At 46.0% G+C, this 19,556-nt stretch overlaps 1 protein-coding gene and 1 long non-coding RNA gene across 5 annotated transcripts in view; one reads left to right on the top strand and one right to left on the bottom strand.

Moving 5' to 3' along the window:
- Window positions 1–19,556, bottom strand: part of DDC (dopa decarboxylase) — a 100,030-nt gene that overhangs the window by 51,043 nt on the left and 29,431 nt on the right. For all 4 annotated transcript variants that reach the window (XM_006073507.3, XM_044946400.1, XM_006073508.3 and 1 more), the window contains 2 exons: window positions 12,696–12,830; window positions 9,653–9,796 (listed from right to left, as the gene is read on the bottom strand). In XM_006073507.3, the coding sequence (XP_006073569.1) occupies window positions 9,653–9,796; window positions 12,696–12,830 (279 nt within the window). The remainder of the gene's footprint in view (window positions 1–9,652; window positions 9,797–12,695; window positions 12,831–19,556) is intronic.
- LOC123334627 lies at window positions 9,796–17,614 on the top strand. The gene is made up of 3 exons (XR_006552606.1): window positions 9,796–9,985; window positions 15,131–15,227; window positions 16,596–17,614. It is a non-coding gene; the product is annotated as an uncharacterized LOC123334627 (long non-coding RNA).

Below are 19,556 nucleotides of genomic sequence, written 5' to 3'. Positions count from 1 at the left end.
CGGTTGCATTTCACCTACGACCACCTGTGTTTGATCTGAAAACTGAATGTGTCTCAGCGTCAAAGCGGTCTGACCAGGGAGGTGTGGGGCTCTGCCCTGGGATGGCTCAGCTGACATAGTCACCTGAGCTGGAGAGAGCGATGCTTTGTTATTCAGGTCAGGGAAGGCCAACAGTGTGGGAGCCTATGGCCACTGAAGAGATAGCTTGTGATATCCACAGGGAGAGGGGATGCCGTGCCATGCAGGGCCACACAGGGAAGCACCAGTGTTGATCAGGAGGTAGAGCAAGGGATGGAGAGAGGGGAAAGGGTGGGCATGAACTCCAGGTTCCAGCAGAAAGGAACAGGTGAGGCAGGCTTAATACTGACAAGCGTAGTATTGTGAGTTATTAATAACAAGTGAGTTATTTCAGATTACTGCAATGGGCTGTGGGCACAAGAGCTGCTCTGGTTGTCTCATTCCTGGCTCTGGGGGATCAGGCCAGGAGAATTGCGGCCTGGAGTGTGAGAGCGCCGTAGGGGATGTGGCAAGGTGTGTGGGCTCTGAGAGTGCTGGTTTGCTGAGGAAAGGGTCACTTTCCTTTCAGGTCCCCAGGAGCTGGCTAGACCTCCAGGGTCAGCAAGCTTCTTGAGACATCTAGTTATCAGTAACACAGAAAATGAAAAGGCAAGATGGCTACACAGACGTTAAAGCCAAGCACGTGGGACAAAGAGGCCAGATTGGAGGCCCAGCTCTGCATCATGTGGATACCTGCTGGGTGTTAGTTTTCTCATTTACAGCACAAACGCACTGGACCAGGACATGCCCAGAGCCTCAGGTCTGTGAGTATCGACCCTTTCCTAAGCAAACCAGCACTCTCAGAGCCCACACACCTTGCCACATCCCCTACGGGGCTCTCACGCTCCAGGCCACTAGTCTCCTGGCCTGATCCCCCAGAGCCAGGAACCAGACAACCAGAGCAGCTCTTGTGCCCACAGCCCATTGCAGTAATCTGAAATAACTCATGCTTGTCAGTATTAAGCCTGCCTCGCCTGTTCCTTTCTGCTGGAACCTGGAGTTCGTGCCCACCCTTTCCCCTCTCTCCATCCCTTGCTCTACCTCCTGATCAATACTGGTGCTTCCCTGTGTGGCCCTGCATGGCACGGCATCCCCTCTCCCTGTGGGTATCACAAGCTATCTCTTCAATGGCCATAGGCTCCCACACTGTTGGCCTTCCCTGACCTGAATAGCAAAGCATTGCTCTCTCCAGCTTTGACCTTTCCCATGGCTTCCTATTCCCTCTCCTCCCACCTCTGTGCCCACCCCTCACACCCTCCCCACCCCAGTCCAGGCACCAGCCACCCTCCAAGCCTGCTCACTCCTGACCAGATGAGTCACTGAGTGGGAATCTGAGTCAGTAAGCCATTTTCCTCTGGTGTTTGCAATTCCTTCCAAAAATATAACTGAATATTAAAATGCTTTGTCTAAGGGTGCTGGTTTGGTAGGTAGAATGAGACCCATAACATGCTTTGTCTCTGTCATAAAGCTTGTGTAGCTTTAAAAAAAAAAACCACAGGATGATTCAACCATCTTAATATCACTTGCAAATTATTTTCTCAACTTTAAGAGTCTCTTAGGAATGACACTTCTGACATCCAGGAATTCCTTTCATTTCATCTCATTTTCCTCAGTTAAATCCTAATGGAAATAAATGCCATACCATCTGTTTTTAAAATGCAACCTGAATATCCTCTTGTCAAAATTATTTTCTATTAATGTGTATATGGCAGTGAGTCTAGAATAATTTCACCAAATATTAGTACTGTTTGTCTCTTATGATGAGATTTGGTTAATATTACATCTTTTATTCTGAGATTTTATGTTAGTATTGATATTTTCATTCTGCCGTGGAGCATTTTATAAAATCAAGAAAACACTGCCCAGTCCTGGGAGTGGCCTCAGCTGAGAACATGTCTCAGCTTTGCAGACATTATATTCACTCATCAGGACCCTCCTGATTTGGGTGTCTTTGGGACCCCCTACTTTACTGTTAGCTTAAGTGAGACACTCAGCGTGGGGTCTGAGGACAAACAGGCAGGACCAGACAAGAAGAGAGCTCAGGTATGCTTAACTCTGGTTCTGCCAGTTAAAGAACCCCGCACACTGGCCGTGCCTGAGGCGCTTCCAACCAAGCCCACCCCTGGGCAGCTCCCTGCACAGCATGTGGGCAGCATGGGACCCAGGGTCCCAGGAAGATGTGCCAGGCTGGTGACAGCAGGGCCCATGTGTCCGTGTTTTAAGGGCTGTGAGTCAGCTTGTCCTCATTCTCAGAAGCCGCTTTAACCCCAGCACCTGCTCTGCTCTGGGCTCTGATTACTCGGCTCGGCTCAGAGATGTTAACCTGATTTCAGCTGCTCTGCAGAGACCTAATCACATTTGTAAAGCGGGAGGCGGGCTGGGCGCCCCACCTCTGAGAGCCTGGGGCTGTCCTGCTACCCCACACTGCCGCCCGCCCTCATCTGCCAGTCTCACCACTGCCCGCTAGTCTCTGCCCTCTGCCTTGGGCCTGATCTTATCAGGTCAGGAAAGCAAACCACCAAGAGGAAGAAACCGGTGAGTTCCTAGAGGGCTTCCAGTTCAGATCTGCCCCATGTGCCCCCTACTTTCCACAGCAGGTCACACTTCGAAGGGGCTGTAGCCCCTTTGTGAACCATAAAGCAGGTGGGCAGGGCTCGTGGGCTCCAGCGGGCTAGCTTGCTTAGGAAAGGCTCACATGCCTTTCAGGTCTCCAGTACTGGCTAGACTTCCAGGGTCAGCAAGCTCCCTGAGACATCCAGGCATCAGGGTCTGCATCTCAGGATCGGCCACAGAGTCACACATGTGAAGGATGATAACCACCAGGCATTCGTTTCAATGGGAACCAGCAAACGTGTCAAAGCTCAAGCAACACTCCTGCCTGGTCCAGGCAGCCTCTGCTTCCAGCTTCACGGGCCCTTGGCTGCCCCTTTAAGACAACAGAGAAGGAAATGGCAACCCACTCCAGTACTCTTGCCTGGAAAATTCCATGGACTGAGGAGCCTGGTAGGCTACAGTCCATGGGGTTGCAAAGAGTCGGACACGACTGAGCGACTTCACTTTCGCTTTAAGACAACGGCCAGCTGCATCTCCTCATGCCTCCAGTGATCCTCCCCATCTCTGTGCCTTTGCAGGATTGTTTTCTTCCACAAGACAGGCTCGTGATGCATGTCCTCCAGGACGGGGGGCTTATATGTTAACTCTCAGCAAAGACTTCACTGACCCCCCACTGAGCTCATCATATCCTCTGCCGCTTGTCCATGTGCGTGTGTGTGCGTCAGTTGCTTCAGCCGTGTCCAGCCCTTTGCGACCCCGTGGACTGTAACCCTTCAGGCTCCTCTGTCCATGCAGTTCTCCAGGCAAGAATACTGGAGTGGGTCACCATTCCTTTCTCCATGGGATCTTCCTGAACCAGGGATCAAACCAGGGGTCTCCTGCCTTGCAGACAGATTCCTTGCCATCTGAGCCACCAGGGAAGCACTGTCCACATGCATAGTCCTCACCAAATGGCACAAAGATCAGTGGACATGTCTATCTGCCACCAGGAGCATTGCAAGAGGAAAGCGACCATACCTACGCACGGATCCCCGGGGCTGGCATAGCGAGGGCTCTAAGGAAGCAGGCGTTTCATACAGGTCGAACTATGAGCTCTGATGAAACCCTCTGCTCCAAATCGCTGGACCTCTAATGCCGATTACACCACACCCTGGTGCAGACTGTTACTTTAATATCTCCACTCCAGCCAGTAGGATGCTTGAGGGCCCTCCTTGATCTCCGTCCCACAGGCCCAGTATGTCATGGGCGTTCATTTGTCAAACAAGTGAGTGACTTAGTGAATTAGCATGGAATTGTTACTTATTCCATCATGATAGGCTTTGAAGTGCAATGAGTGTGAATATCTGGCCCTTGCTCCGAAGACTGTGAACTTGTCACCTTTTGCTTGAGAGCCCACCATAAGGATAGTGAAATGTAATTGATGGAGGTGTAGATACCTCTTAAATGGTGCATATAAAATGCCCCAACAGAGGTCTTGGCCACCCTGAAGAGCACATACATGCTCTTATTTCAAAGTCTTCATTAATACAAAGACGTAGAGTAGCAGCCAAAATGAAACACTGTGCTGCCTCTGAATTTCTACCACCAGATTATGAAGGTATAAACAAGAATGCTGCCTGCCACATCAGTAAGCAAACAAGGCTGTGGCCACCAAGCCATCGGCCACTGCAGCTGCCCCAGACTGTGCGCCCTGAGTGGATTCAGGATGGAGAAAAGCCAGATGCTGACCCTGGATGGTTAAGGTGTGTATCAAAGGAGTGATTTCCATGAACCCAGACTCTTGCTTCTTCCCATATACAGAACAGTGCTAAATTCAAAATGAGATGTTTAAAGTAGAATTAGCATCAATTCTACACAATCTCTTCCAGAAAATAGAAAAGGAAGGAACTGCTTCTCAAGTATTTTTATGAAGTCAGTATTACCCTAACATCAAAACAAGACTATAAAAAGGGAAAACTACAAACCAATATTACTCATGCATATAGAAGCAAAAGTCCTTAAATGTTAGTAATTTGAATCTAGCAATAGGAATTACTTTATGAACAAATGAGATTTACTCCAGGAATGCAAGGCTGGTTTAATATTTGAAATCCACTGTAATCCACCTTGTTAACAGACTTAATAAAACCACTCAACCACATCAATCAGTGTAGAAAAATAATTTGACAAAATTCAACACTAATTCATGATAAAAATTCTCAGAACTTTAGGAATGGAGAAAACTTTCTCAATTTGATAATGAACATCTACAAAGCCTAAAGATAACATCACGCTTAATGGTGAAAAACTACAGTCATTTCACTTTAACGTTGGAAACCAAATAAGAATGCCTACCTTCATCACTGCCAAACAAATAGTACTTGAAATTCTATCCAGTGCAAAAAGGCATGAAAAATAAATAAAAGGCAAACAGGTCAGAAGGGAAGAAATACAGTTGTACCTGTTTGCATATGACATGGTTATCTAGACAGAAAAATCCATAAAATTCATTTTTTTAAAAACCCTCCTAGAACTAACAAGTGAGTTCAGCAGCATTACAGGATACAAGGTCAACATAAAAAGTTAATTGTGTTTCTGTAAGCTACAATAAACACATGGGCACCAGATTAAACATACAATGCCATTTATAACTGTTCAAAAAAGAATTATGTAGGTATAAATCTGGCAAAGCAAGTATAGGCTTATATGATGAAAGAAATTAAAGAAGATTTAAATAAACACAGAGACATATCATGTTTATGGCTTGACAACATAGTAAAGATATTAATTAACATATAGGGCAAAGGGAAAGTCTCAAGGGAAATTTTCAAAATATTTTTAATTCAATGAAAATACAACTTACCAAAATGTGCGGAATGTGGTGAAAATAATGTTTAGGGGGAGCTCTATAGCATTAAATGAATATGTACACTAGAAAAGAAAGAAAATTTTCAACCCAGAATGTAAGCTTCCACCTTAGGAAACTAGAAAACAAAGAGCAAATTTAAATCCAAAGGGCCTAAAAGAAAAGAAATAATAAAAATTAGAGTAGACATCAATGAAATTAGAAACAGGAAATCAATAGTGAGAGTCAACAAACCCAAATGCTGGTATTTTGAAAAGATCAATAAAATTGATAAACATCTAACTAGGTTAACTAAGAAAAAAGAGAGGACACAAGTTTCTAGTATTAGAAATAAAAGGACCATCACTACTGATTTCCTGGGTGGTAAAAGAATAATATTTAAATAATATTATGAATAACTCTATGCCCACAAATTTGAAAACCTGAATGAAATGGATCAATTCTTTGAAAGACATAATTTTTACAAAAATCGATGCTCTCAACAGGTCTATGCAAAACCACTGAAATCCAAGTGGTTGGTATTAAGAGGCGGGGCCTTTGGGGGATCGTGAGGACGAGGGCCTTGAGAATGGGATTAGTGCTTCTATAAAAGGGCCCCCACAGAGCTCCTGAGCCCCTTTCTCTATATGAGGACACCCAAGAAGTCAGCTGTCTGCACCCAGGAGAGGACCCTGAGTAGCACCCACATTGGGTGCTACTTCCTGCCTCCAGACTTCCTGCCTCCAGAAATGGGGGAAATAAAGTTTTGTTGTTCATAAGGCAATTGGTCTGTGGTAGTTTATTGTAGCAACCTGAACAGACTAAGATGACCTGTATCTATCAAATAATAAAATCAATAAATTAATAGCCCCCCAAAACAGGCAGCAACCAGCCCAGGTGGGTTCACTCATAAAATCTACCCAATGTTTAAGAAAGGAATTAAACTAGATATAGAAAACAAATTTGTGATTACCAGCGGGGAGAGGGAAGTAGGCGGAGGAATGGTAAGGGCAGGGGATTAAGAGGTGCAAACTACTATGGATAAACCAGACAAGCAAGTGTTGGGACAGGATAAGGATGCATTGTACAGCACAAGGAAATACAGCATTATATGATGATAAGTGTCAATGCTGCATAACCTGTAAAAATGCTGAACCTCTATGCTGTATACCTGAAACCAACAAAATATTGTAAACCAGCTATATTTCAGTTTAAAAAAGAGACAAATAAAACTAATTCTCTATAATCTCTTCCAGAAAATGGAGGAAAACAGAATGTTTCCTAACTCATTCTGTGAGGCCAGTCTCACCCAAGTTCCAAAATCAGACAAAGACATTAAAAGAAAGAACCACAGACAAGTATCTCTTATGGATAGATGTGAAAATTCTCAAAAAAACAAAACAAAAAAAAAACACAAGCAAATTGGATTCAATAATATATACAAAATAACAACCAAGTGGGACTTACTATAGGTATGCAAGACTGATTCAGCACTGAAAATCAATTAATATAATCTATCATGTCAAAAGACTAAAGAAAAAAATCACATGATCATATCAAAAGATAAACAAAAACTATTTGACAAAATCCAGCAAAATTTTAAAAATCTTAGCCAATAGGATAGAGCAGATGTTTTGATAGATGTTCTACCTCAACTTGATAAAGAACATGTATTAAAAACCTGACATCAGAGTTAATAGTGAGAAACTAGAGGTTTTCCTGATAAGAACAGAAACGAGGCAAGGATATTTGCTTTCACCATGCCTATTCAATATGATGTTGGAAATTCTAGCTATTACAAAAAGACAAAAAAGGGACTAAAGATACACAGATTGAGAGGGGAAGATGACACAATTATCTATATAGAAATACACCTCCCAAATCAAAATCAAACCCAAAATCTCCTGAAACTAGTAAGCAATTACAACAATACAGATAATAAAGGATAATATACAAAAGTCAGTTTTTTTCTCATACTCCAGCAATGAAAAATTTGAGTTTGAAATTAAGAACACAATACTATGTACACTAACACCAAACTAGAGAGGCAAAGCGAGAGAGGGAGGGAGAAATACTTAGATAAAAATCTAACAAAATACGTGTAAGATCTATATGGTGGTGGTTTACTTGCAAAGTCGTGCCTAACTCTTGCAAACCCATGGACTGTAGCCTGCCAGGCTCCTCTGTCCGTGGGATTCTCCAGGCAAGAATACTGGAGTGGGTTGCCATTTCCTTCTCCAGGAGATCTTCCTGATCCAAGAATTGAACCTGGGTCTCCTGCATTGATTCTTTACCAACTGAGCTACAAGGGAAGCCTCAAGATATATATGAGGAAAACTATAAAACTCTGATGAAAGAGTTTATCAAAATAAATGGAAAAATATTCTATGTACATGGGTAGGAAGACTCAATGTTGTCAAGATGTCAGTACTTCCTAATTTGATCTATAAATTCAATGCAATCTCATTCAAATTCTAGCCAATTATGTTATGGCTATTGACAAACCACGTCCAAAGTTTATAGAGAGAAGCAAAAGAAGGCAGAAAACACAACACAATACTGAAGGAGAAAAAAAAGTCAGAGGACTGACACTACCCAACTTCAAGCCTTAGCAAAAGTTACAGTAATCAGGACAGTGTTGTATTGGGGAAGGATACACAGACAGATCAATGGATCAAAACAGAAAACCCAAAAATAGACATACACAAATATGGTCACCTGATGTGTGACGAAGGAGCAAAGGCAGTTTAATGGGAAAAGAAGAGTCTTTTCAACAAATGGTGCTGGAACAGACATTCACATGCAAGAAATGGATTTGGATACAGACTCACACCATCTACAAAAAACAGTTCAAAATGAACCATAGATATAAAGGTAAAACACAAAACTATAAAACTCCTAGAAGCTAACACAGGAGAAAATCTGAAACATATTGGGTTTGCAGATGAGTTTTTTCGGTGTTACTGACATAGTCCATGAAAAAAATTGATGAGATGAACTTAAAAACTTCTTTGTGGTAGATACTTTCTAAGAATGAAACAACATGTCCCCAACTTGGAGAAAACATTGGCAAAGCACACCTCTTGATAAAGGACTGGTTTCCAACAATAGTCCAAAATATAGAAAGAAATCTTCAGACTCAACAGCCTGACACTTCTTGATGTTTCTACAATTATTTGTTTATGCTCCTTATTCCCTTGGAAAATCCTTGAATCAAGATCAAATTATGTATAAAATCATGCCTTCCGTCCCTCCCCCAGACTACATGTTAGTTATTCAACAAATGGTGGTAAATTTGAATTGATCAAAACAATTTTTGGATAAAAAAGCTCATCTCAAAGAGTAACTCTTAAAAAGTAAGGGAAGTTATAAACATGTGGCACCTAGAGTCTATTGAACCTAGCTTGCTCTACAACTCGGAAGTACCCAGATTTGGATGGGTGCCTAGGAGCATGGAATCCTGGGCGCACAGCAGAATCTGGAAGCTGCTGGGAAGCAACTCCAATATCTACCATGATCCCCAGAGAGCCTGGAGCAGGGCCTGGGCATCGGCATTCTTCTTAGCTCCCCAGGTGACTCCAAAGTGTAGCCAGATGACCGCACGGGGCCAGTGCCACAATCCCACCCGACATCCCAGTGCAGCCGTGAGGCGACGCCGTGGCACGCCAGGCAGGACAGCTCCCAGGCTCCGGTTGTAACAGCAACTGCTTCCTCCCCACTAGAAAAGGCCCAGCCATGTACAGCAAAACTAGCCGATGTTTGGTTAGTTAGATGTTATAATGATATCCTATTTAATTGTATTTTAATCACTGCTGGCTTGCAACACCTCTCTCACAAGCGATGCATCTTAGTATCTTCTGAGGACACCCCTCTAGGTGGAGAGTGCACTTTATTTTTAACTCAGCTAACTCCGATGTCCGTCACTCATCTACCATGTCAAGGGTGTGCCCTATGGTATCATTTTTAACAGGTAGCATAAGCAAGACTTTTTGGTTTAGCCGTATCCCCTGGGCTGGGTATTCTGTGTTTCTGAGATTCACGCAAGAGGAAGGGAAAATCATTGGCGTTTTGCTCCAGCCGCCCTGAAGGAGAGGAGCGCTGACCTGAGTATGCCTGGCCCGTCACCACCGCGGCAGCCAGGAAATGATTGTGTCACCACAGGCCCGACCCACTGCCCCAGCAGGGCCCAGACACTCCTGTGGGGCCCGGGGAACTTACGAAGAAAGGAATCAGGCCGGCTGCCTTGTCTCTCTCCAGGGCCTCCTGCAGCGCGGAAGCTCGCATGGCAAACTTGCCATCAGAAGGGATGGCTTTTAATCTCACTCCGCCAATTAAGCCGGCTTTTTCCACGGAGGAATGTGCCTGCAAGAGAGCGCCAGGTTAGACTCTGCAGCAGCTTCTGCATGCCTCCTGAGCACCAGGAGGCAGAGCCTCGATCCCGCCCCCAACTCCCTGCAGCTCCAGGCCAGGAGCTGTTTCAGGTCCTGAGGACTCTACTTCCGAGTTTCATGATTCCAACTCAGATGGCAGAGTGCTGGGCTGTGCCCGCAGGTGAGTGTGGGGTCGTGCTCAGTCGTGTTCGACTCTTTGCGACCCCATGGACTGTAGCCCACCAGCCTCCTCTGTCCATGGGATTTCCCAGGCGAGAGTACTGGAGTGGGTTGCCATTTCCTCTTCCAGGGGATCTTGCCAACCCAGGAATTGAACCCCCATCTCTTGTGTCTCCTGCATTGCAAGCCATCAGGGCAGTCTTATACGGAGCTGTATTGAGGGCTTTTTCGTCCACTGGTTTGAATTCGACAGAAGCAGTGGATGCTCATTTGGAAGCACAGCTGGGAAAATGACACCTAGTAACATCACCTGATGATGATATTACTTTGTAAGTGTTCTTAGTAAGCTCCTAGTCCCACTCTTATCATCTGAGGCTCTAAAATTGCATGCAAAATATATGACGATGCTCAAAAGGAGCTCTCTTTGTGGTTTGTGCGTCCTCTTTGCCCTCAGATGAGGAGCAAGGTGATAGAGTTATGTGTTTACAACCAGCACCTTGACCCCATGCTCCTGGGGGCTAATGCTCACCTGAAATGTAGATTCCACTCAGGAGGAGCTGATGGGAGGTGACTCTCCCAGAGGGCACATCCTTGCTCATTCCTTCCCTTTGTATGTGGCTTCCCTAACTCCTACAATCTTCCCCAAAGAGCATCCTTCAATAAATGGCGAACCCCTAAAGCCCCACATCAGACCCTGCTCCTTGGAAACCTGAACCCAAAGCCACAGAATTGAGCCCTAGAGCCCATGGCTGTCCACTCGATGTAATGAACCCACCTGACTCCTGTCATCTAGGATAGTACTAGCCACACAGCATCCTTTCGAGAATCTAGAGAACACCACGGATCACTTCTCTTGGGTGAAATTCCCTCATGAAAACCCTGCTGGGAAAGGCTACCACCTAACATTCATAGCAACTTATCTCAACATAGATACATAGAGACCTACACATGCATTTTTAAAAGTTTGCTCATGTCTGTCTGGGAAACAAGGGAGAAATAAATAGGAGTGAATAGTTTTCTTCCTCTGTGGGCAGCTCTAGCGCCAGGAGTTAGAGTGCACACAGAGACAATCCTCCCAACAAAGCATCCCAGTATGCATATTATATTTGATTTCAGGCTACATATGTTTATTCCCTAGAACAAAGCTGTCACAGTTGAAGTGCCTGGCTTAACAAATTCATTAAAAATATTACATCAGTGATACAGAGAACAAACTTTCAGACATCAAGGAGGGAAAGGGGGTAGGATAAAGTGGAAGATTGGGACTGAAGTATACACATGACTACGTACGAAATAGATGACTGATTTGAACATACTGCACAGCGCAGAGGAAGAGAAGGTACAATCTATTTATAGGGTGTGCACTAAGTCACCCTTAAAACACGCTCCAAAGTACAGTCTGAGCAGGCAAAAACTGTTTGATCCCACTTGCATGAGGTACCTAGAAGTCAATTTCATAGAGTCAGCAAGTATGTAGATGCCAGGGGCTCCCCCTCCTCCAGGTGTATGGAGGGAAGGGGTAATGGGGACTTAGTGTTTAATGGGTCAGAGTTGCAGTTTAGGAAGGTGAAAAATCTGGGAGATGGACGACAGTGAGGGTTGCACGACAGTGTGAATGTCCTTAGTGCCACTGAACTGTATAGCATGTGTGTTAGTCGCTCGTCGGGTCCAACTCTTTGTGACCTTATGGGCTGTAGCCCACCAGGCTCCGCTGTCCATGGAATTCTCCAGGCAAGAGCACTGGAATGGGTAGCCATTCCCTTCTCCAGGGATCTTCCTGACCCAGGAATAGAACCTGGATGTCCCACATCGCATGCAGATTCTTTACCATCTGAGCTACCAGGGAAGCCTGAACTGTACAGTTAAATATGGTTAAAATAGCATGTTTTATGTTATGTGACTTTTGCCACAATAAAAAGATTTTTAAAATACTATGTGGGCAAAGCTAAATCAGCTATTCCTTGTGGAACCATTTTTTGGGTGCCCTCTTGACTCCCGGTTCACTTTGCTTTGGCTTTTAACCTTTTTCAAGAAGGCTGATCATGGGAACTGATCATGGCCTAGATGTCCCCACTTGCAGAGATCTCTAAACCTTACAAAGCACTGCGTCATCCCTCATCTTGGGTCAACAGCTAGCTGGCAGAGCAGCAGCACCAGGTGGCAGGCCCTTTTGACCCTGTCTGGTGGTTTAAAAAAGGCTTTGAGAACTGACGTGATTGGCCTGAGATCACAGAATTTAAAATAGCAGGGCTGGGACGTGAGCCCAGGTCTTTGAGCCCTTAGCCCCACATGGGGCTCCACTACTTCATGCTGAAGGCAGCCAGATGGCCTCAACATGAGCTGGGACAGGTGGGGTCGGGGTGATTTCACGGCACGTTTATTCTCTTTCCAACCTAATCTGTTAAGTTCCCACTGGCACCCTATATCTTTTCTTTAGCAGAGGTCCCTAGCTTAGTGACACCTGGGGGACTGTTCTTGGATTGGAAAGGATACTGCAAGCCCTATAGTTTTTTCTTTTTTAATTTCTGGACACACCCTGAGGCATATGGAACCTTAGTTCCCCGACCAGGGACAGAACCCACAGCCCCTGCAATGGGAGACAGAGTCTTAACCACTGGACCACCAGGAAGTCATCAGTGTGGTTTTGACTTGACACCACACAAACCATTCCACCCCAGGAGGCTCAAGGAGGCTTTGGGCACTGCACTCACCTGGTCAGACGCGTAGGCCACCAACTTCTCCATGATGGCAGCCTGCGTCAGCTCCGGGGAGGCAGCCTGCAGGCGTCGGGTCACTTTGGTCCGAGCGGCCAGCAGGGCCACCAGGGTAGCTTCACTGGCAGTTCCCTAAATCAAAGAAAAGGTCAACAGGACCTTCCAACTGCAGCCAGGGAATCATCTCTAAATGTGAGAGATGTGATGTGGGATCTTCCTATTTTCTTAGAAGACACATCTGAAATTGTCAAGTCCATTCTCCCACGCATGGGGAAAAGGCTGTACACCCGTGACTGACACGGCAGCTCTTATTATCAACCCAGCATTGCTTTGCCTGCTTCATAAAATACCCACCAGCACTTACTGGCACTTACTAGGCCTCACTGCTACCAGACTTGGCAGACACATTCCCATGGACACTGTCTAGTCTGGACAGGAGGTGCTGGTCCATTTCCCCCAGAGGAGGAAATGGGACCCAGGGCACCGCTCCCGGCACAGCTGCACACACACCGCAACTTGGACAGACACATTTGTCTGTTTTCACAAAGGGGCTGCCTCTTCTTTAAGACCCAGAAATTGCCCTGGAGGGTGTTCCCCAGTCACTAATGTTACAGACTGAATCCCTCTCCCCCAGATTTCATATGTTGGAGCCCTAACTCCAAGTTTCTCAGGATGTGACCACATATGGAGACAAAATCTTTGAAGGGATCACAAAGTCAAAATGAGCCTTTTAGAGGGGCCCATGGCCCAGCCTGGCTGGTGTCCTCATAGGACGAGGAGCCGAGCACATGTGCCTGCGTGCACGCATGTGCACGTGTGTGTGCGCGCGCACACACACACATACGCAGAGGGGAGGCCACATGAGCATTCAGGGAGGAGACGGTTGCGTGCAAGCTACGGGCAGAGGCCTTGGGGATGTCAGCCGCGCCGCCACCGTGACCTCAGGCGTCTCGGCTCCGGACGATGAGACAACCCTGTCTGCTGCCTGGGTCACCTGGTCTCTGCCTCTTCCTTGAGGCAGCCTTATCAAGCTAACACAATGACTGTCAACAACTTATTTTGGCAAAGGAATCAAGGATGCAAAATTCACTCTTCTGAGGGTGGGCAGCGGTGAAAGAGAATATAAATTCAGCACCCACTCCGTCAGCCCATCTATGTTGCAAACTAAGCTCATTTTTAATTGTATCATCTTCAGTTGGGAAACCTATGTTCAGAGAGTTTAGGTAACTTGCCCCAAATCAACAGTAAATGAGCAGTATGGTTAGAAGCAAACCCGCATCTGTCTGCAGGGACCACTCCACTTGTGATCACGGAATCTTGTGTAAATCCTGAAAGAGACCATGAGCTGAATAGTATTACAGTTAGAAAGAAAAAGTGTAAAAGGTAAAAGTTTTGTTGACTGTGAGAAAGAAATTTATAAAATAAAAACATTCATAGTTCTGTAGAACTGTGTAGCTCTAATGCATAAATTCTTATACATCTGTAATCTTAATTCCAAGAAAACACACTGGTCATAGCAAACACCCTCTTCCCACAACACAAGAGATTACCCTACACATGGACATCACCAGATGGTCAGTACCAAAATCTGATTATATTCTTTCCAGCCAAAGAAGGAGAAGCTCTATACAGTCAGCAAAAACAAGATCGAGAGCTGACTGCGGCTCAGATCATGAACTCCTTATTGCCAAATTCAGACTTAAATTGAAGAAAGTAGGGAAATCCACTGCCTCCTTCATACACACTGACATGGGAAGCTCATTGAAAGGCACGGGCCCAGGGGTGTGTGTCCTTGTCTTCCCCTGACACTCCTGTGAGAGTGCAGCTCGCCCTCAACATCACCCTCTGTCGGAGGCCTTGGAACTCCCACTACCCCCCAGCATCCATGCTTCTCTGAACCATATTCTAAGGAAAGGCTTGAATCACCACAGCAGTTCACAGTGGGTTTTCCTTTAGGTGCTGTCCATGCCTTGAAAGAAACTCCCCTTCTTCAGGCAACAAAAAGCGATTTTTCAAAAATATGCCCGATGAAAAAACTGTCAGCCAAGCATCCATAAGTGCAATGGCTAGAGGAGGCATGGCTTCATTGTAGGAAATCTGTTTCTTTTACTTTAACCTTTGCTTCCCATTGCTTTTTTCACTAAAAGGATACTGTTTATACACAATGACCTGCCCCAGGGAACCCTGCCCTCCTGCTTGAATATTAAACCAAAGTACCTTTGTTCAGGACCCTGTCCACCTGTGGATGGGAGTGCTCAGTCGCTCACTTGTGTCCAACTGTTTGTGACCCCATGGACTGTAGCCCACTAGGCTCCTCTGGCCATGGAATTTTTCAGGCAAGAATACTAGAGTGGGTTGCCATTTCCTTCTCCAGGGGAATCTTCCCGACCCAGGGATCAAAGCACTGACTCCTGCATCTCCTGTATCGGCAGGCAGATTCTTTTACCACTGAACCACCTGGGAAGGAAGAAAGTAACACATCCTCTGCCCGAGGCATCATCCTCTGCCCGAGGCGTGCCATTCTAGGAGGTAATTGCAAGATTGTTTTGTTTTGTTTTACTTTGCTTCCTCAACTCCTTTCCCTTTCTGTTCTATAAAAGAACTTGGCATCCAGACCCCCAACAAGAAGGCTGAGACATTACTCTTCCATCTTCTTGGCCAGCCAGCTTTCCCAATATCCTTGCCTCAACAGCACATCTCTCAGTTAAGTGGCCTGTAGTGCAGCGAGCAGAGTAGGCTTGGACTGGGTAACAGCTTGGTGACAGGGCCAGCGGGACAAGTGGGTCCCTGGCTTCCGCTGGAAGCAGGTTTGGGCTAAGGAAGGGACGGGGCGCCTGCTCTTGCACAGAGAGCAGTAAGGATACCTCTGTTTTCTTGCTGCAGACAAAGGTTGCCATGGTGAGGCTGCAGCAAGGCAGAAAGAACCGCGGTGAACATTGCCACTGGCTGGAGCAGGAACATCCTTTCATTTTCTTGGTTTCCAAGTGTCACCCCACACACAGCACGAAACTGGCTTTTCTTCCACGAGAGCTTTCAGAGCCAATTAAGAGACTATTTCCATGGCCCTGTTTGTCCAGCTCAAAGGACAGTTTGCCATTTGATGCAGACACCCATCACAGGGCCGACGCCTGGCAGCTGTGATTATGGCCCTGAGGGGCCAGCACCCCCCACATCTGAGGGCCCCCCGCTGTCGCCAGGCTCAGGCACTCCGAGCCCTTGCAAATTAGAGACAATCAGCCTTGTCAGAGGGAAGGGTGGGCTTCCTGCCTCACACACAGACACGATCAACTGCTTTCTGCAAACTGGGTGGACAGGGCTCCAAGAGGGGTTGTATTGAGTCCTGGGCTGAGGGATGTCAGAATTAGTCCCAAACAAATGCCTGGCTTCTGCTGTTTCTAGAAAATGGAAGTGTCTTTAAAGGAAAAGGTAATTTAAAGATGAAGCCCATGGCAGCATGCCCATCTCTGGACACTCACACAGCAGACAAGGGCCCGGGACAGGCTGGTGGGACACCCTGGTCTCCAGCTCACCTGTGTACCAGCTTCGCCTCCAACTAGCTCAAGCCCTGGGGACCCAGGCACTATGCTTCTGAGCCTTGGGTTGTTGATAACCCAATCCTCATAAATATTTGGAGGTTGAGAAATGAACACCAAAAACAGAAGAAATAAAGCTAAAACCCAGCCTAACTCAGAGTGGGTGTTCAACACAAAGTTGGTATTATTGTGATACACACGCCTTGGATGATGAGGTATCTGTAAGATTTTTGAGTAGTATCAAATGAGAGAAATCAGCTCGGGCTGCTGAAAAGAATCAAACACGAAACTGTTTTTGTCATGATCTCCAGTGACCCAGAAAAACTCTTTTTAAAAATTTTTGTTTGTTTTTGATTTTTGGTAGAGCTGGAGCATTCGTGCTGAATATGGACTCAACCAGGCAAGCCTCAGTAGAAAGCTGAGGATCCTCTTAGGAGATTGTTGACCTTCATCCTAAAGAGTATCCTTTGAAATATGACTCACGAGTGAAAGATGTGATACTATACATATTTATATATATATTCTATTTATATAAATTGTGACACTATAGAAAGTCATGCAAATGGAAGGAGATCATACATGTTAAACATACCATACTTAATTTAAAAAAAAAAAGAGAAAATCATGCAATAATAATATTCTCAAAGACTAAACAATAGGAGGACTTCCCTGGTGGTCCAGGGGTTAAGAATTCACCTGCCAGTGCAGGGGACACGGGTTCAGCCGTGGTCTGGAAAGACTCCACATGCAGGACAGTTGAGCCTGTTTGCTACTAAGCCTGCTCCCTAGAGCTCAGGCTCTGCAACAAGAGAAGCCAGCGCAGTGAGAAGCCTTCACACAGCAACTAGAGAGGAGCCCCTGCTCACCGCAGCCCATGGGCAACAGAGCAGATCAGGCACGGCCAAAACTGTTTACAGATAAAATAGATAAACAGTGGGAAAAGCCCACAACAAAACACTAAGCAAAACACCACACAGGAAATGTACATGATGTATTATCCCAATTTTGTTTCTATTACGTACATATGTATCTATACACATACACACAGCTATTGAAATAACACTGGGAGGAAGCTGCCCCAGGGTGTTTCTGCATCTCTTCCATTTATCTAACGGATGTCCAGTTTTTGTTAGTGGAAAGGAGATGATGCTTTTAAGTTGAATAGCAGAGCCAAAATTGACACTGAAGGTAGTCAATTGACAGTGTGAATAATGGAGATAGTGATATAAAGAAAACCACGAGAAATTCCCCTAAAATACAGAGGCTGCTGCTGCTGCTAAGTCACTTCAGTTGTGTCTGACTCTGTGAGACCCCATAGACGGCAGCCCACCAGGCTCCCCCATCCTGGGGATTCTCCAGGCAAGAACACTGGAGTGGGTTGCCATTTCCTTCTCCAATGCATGAAAGTGAAAAGCAAAAGTTAAGTCACTCAGTCGTGTTTGACTCTTAGCAACCCCAAGGACTGCAGCCTACCAGGCTTCTCAGTCCATGGGATTTTCCAGGCGAGAGTACTGGAGGGGGGTGCCATCGCCTTCTCCGAAAATATAGAGGAGAAAATGACAAAAAAAGAAAAGGGAAAAATGCCAAATAAAAGTGGAAAATTATGGAGGAGGTACCCAAACCATGGAAAGCTAAAGTTCCTCAAAAACAGAGTATAAGGGACCCAGAGACAATGACTAAATTATAGTGGGAGGAAAACGTCCCCGGGTGAGGGAAGAGCTGAGTCTCAGGTTAACTGGGCTTCCCAGATGCTGGGACGTGGGGTCAAAATAAATAGCACAAAAGGGAAAAGTGTATCTCGACAAAAATTGTGGAATCAGAAAGAAAAAGTAGGTCTATCATGAGGGTCCATCTTGTCATGAAATGTCAGATCACCCTCAGGGCTGGAATTCAGTCGGACAGATTTCACCAGCAAGGTCCCCATGGCAGCCTGCCTCTCTCAGAAAGCCACTTGACCCCCCAGCAAGGGGAGATGCAGCTGAAGGGGCATGGGCTGGGGCTGTGGGTAACAGCCCCTTCCCCAGGCTGGAAGCGGCTTGGAGTTCAGACCTTTGTGTGTGGTTTTTCCCAGGTTGCCCCAGGCTGCATCACCTTGACCAACAGAAAGCTGTCCAAGGTGGCCGAAATGTTTGCCATTGTGAGAAAAGTCACTGTTGCCGCTGTGTCTAAGTCCCATTCACAGCACCTTATTGAAGCTTTGCATACTCAGAGTGAAGGATTCATTTCCATCAGCCACCACTCAGAAATGCTGTTGGAGGAGGGAACGTGCTATAAGCAGAGAGGTGAGGCAGGAGGGGACGAGGGAGTGCGGTTGAGCCTGGCCAGGCTGGGCAGGAGACAGACAGTTTCATATAGAGTGACCCAGCAATTCTCTTATCAGTCCTGCTAATAAATGGTTCGGTGACGCTCTCAACCATAATCCTTTCACAAGAGCATCTGTGACTGATTTTCCCATGCTGACCCCGAGCCAGGACGTGATTTATCTCTGCACTGGCAGAAACCGCAGGGCCCCAGTTGAGCTGACAGAGGGAGAATTCTCCTCTGGCTTTAGCGGGGGCCATGTAGCAGGTCTGTTTGTTCTATTTTTCCCTAGCAGAATCTGCCAATATCATCACCGCAAACATTTTCACGACCGTCCTAATCTTGGGAGCATTCCATAACCCCAAGCTGCCAGAATGATGCACAGTCAACTTCATTATCAAAACTCTCATCCTGGCCATCTCCTTTTTATGAATCTGAGCATCACAGCCAGGACTCCAATGCAATCCAGATCCAGATCAGTCGCACAATCCAGAAAGTGTCCGACTCTTTGCAACCCCATGAATCACAGCACGCCAGGCCTCCCTGTCCATCACCAACTCCCAGAGTTCACTCAGACTCACATCCATCGAGTCAGTGATGCCATCCAGCCATCTCATCCTCTGACGTCAGCCTATATCATATCTCTGTCTGCCACTAACATCGGTCCTGTGAATATGCCATGCCTCACTGTCCATCATCACATCAGCCATCCCATTGCAACCATCAGAAAGAGATCTGGCAAAAGAGTTACTCTGAGAGAGGAAGCAGGCTGTAGGTCACAGAAAAGTCAGCCCTGGGTCATGCCACAAGGCTTGTTTATCGAAGAGTATTTCAACATCTCCGAATGAGATGACATGAAAGCAGCATCAGGACGACCTGACATGCAGGTTAGAATGCTTATTCCTGGGCCCACCAAAGACTTCTTGACCCAGATCTGTGAGGGTAGAAGTCAGACTCCCTCTGTGGGTCCCTCCCTCCATGATGCTGACCTGCACTGGTTTTGTTTGGGAGAATAAAAGATGCT

Source organism: Bubalus bubalis, chromosome 8 (assembly GCF_019923935.1).
Source record: "Bubalus bubalis isolate 160015118507 breed Murrah chromosome 8, NDDB_SH_1, whole genome shotgun sequence".
Classification (NCBI taxonomy): Eukaryota; Metazoa; Chordata; class Mammalia; order Artiodactyla; family Bovidae; genus Bubalus; species Bubalus bubalis.
This window is presented reverse-complemented; position numbering and strand designations above follow the sequence as displayed.